The sequence below is a fragment of the Sinocyclocheilus rhinocerous genome, unplaced genomic scaffold, assembly GCF_001515625.1.
Source record: "Sinocyclocheilus rhinocerous isolate Xijiao unplaced genomic scaffold, SAMN03320098_v1.1 scaffold488, whole genome shotgun sequence".
Lineage (NCBI taxonomy): Eukaryota > Metazoa > Chordata > Actinopteri > Cypriniformes > Cyprinidae > Sinocyclocheilus > Sinocyclocheilus rhinocerous.
The window spans coordinates 1-1,004 of record NW_015664075.1 but is presented as its reverse complement, the minus strand read 5'-3'; the positions used below and the strand labels follow the sequence as shown (position 1 = coordinate 1,004).

The window sequence follows — 1,004 nt, the reverse complement described above, 5'->3', positions numbered from 1 at the left end:
CTGACACACTCTCTCTCTGACACACTCTCTCTCTGACACACTCTCAGACACACACTCTCTCTGACACACTCTCTCTCTGACACACTCTCTCTGACACACTCTCAGACACACGGTGTAAAAGGATATATTTTCTGCTTCTCTTCGTTGTACAGCACATCCACCAGCTGGATGATGTTTTTGTGCTGTAATCGTCTCAGCAGCTGAATCTCCCTGCAGAACAACAGAAGACACACACATCTATTAAACACACACACCTCCCATCAATGAACGCATCCTAAAAACACTGACGGATCATTCAACATGCATCACTGATCCAGGCCTAAACACATTTATGAGATGAAAATACTAAAGGCCTAACTGATCACCGCCTGTCAACACACTAAACCAGTTGGTTTGTAAAGTAATGTAAGGTTTTAGGAGGTTGTGCTACAACAGACTGACACAAACATTTGCATAGTGAACATTCAAGAGAAATCATGAAATTATTCAAATAAACATGATGAAAAGCGTGAGAGAGCTATGCAGTAATCAGCAGAGCTCTGAGAACAGAGACGGGCCGTGTTTCCACTCGACTAAAATAGCTGCAGGCTGATGCAAACACACACTAGTGCACACGCATGAGTTATCTGACCCAACCTTTTTTTAGTCACGGCACCCTTTGGAAATTTAAACAAACTTGTGGCTAGATCAGTGTTTCCCAACCTTTTTTCGTCTTTTTGTGGCACCCTACAAAATTAATTTTGTCACAATATTTGAATTTCTAACTTCGATATGATCATTTGAAAAGTATAGATATTCGGTACAACAGGGAAGAACTGCAGAATATAATGCCATACAGATATTTTTAATATTATTAAAACATTTTGTCCATCAATGGTGGCAATCAGTAGGCTAATTTCTAATGAAGAGACCAATTTATAAGACAGATTTTAATGTAGGCTTTTATACATATGTAAACTTTATTTAATTACCATTATAACTAGTTATCTCACAAATTTTTGCTC

General features: G+C 38.4%; 1 protein-coding gene across 1 annotated transcript in view; it reads right to left on the bottom strand.

Moving 5' to 3' along the window:
• LOC107729609 (serine/threonine-protein kinase STK11-like) overlaps positions 1 to 237 on the bottom strand; it is a gene marked incomplete at its 5' end in the record, with an annotated part of 20,324 nt that extends 20,087 nt beyond the window's left edge. Inside the window, one exon of the mRNA XM_016540240.1 lies at positions 127 to 237. Coding sequence (XP_016395726.1) covers positions 127 to 237 — 111 coding nt within the window. The remainder of the gene's footprint in view (positions 1 to 126) is intronic.
• Between the last annotated feature and the right edge of the window lie 767 nt (positions 238 to 1,004).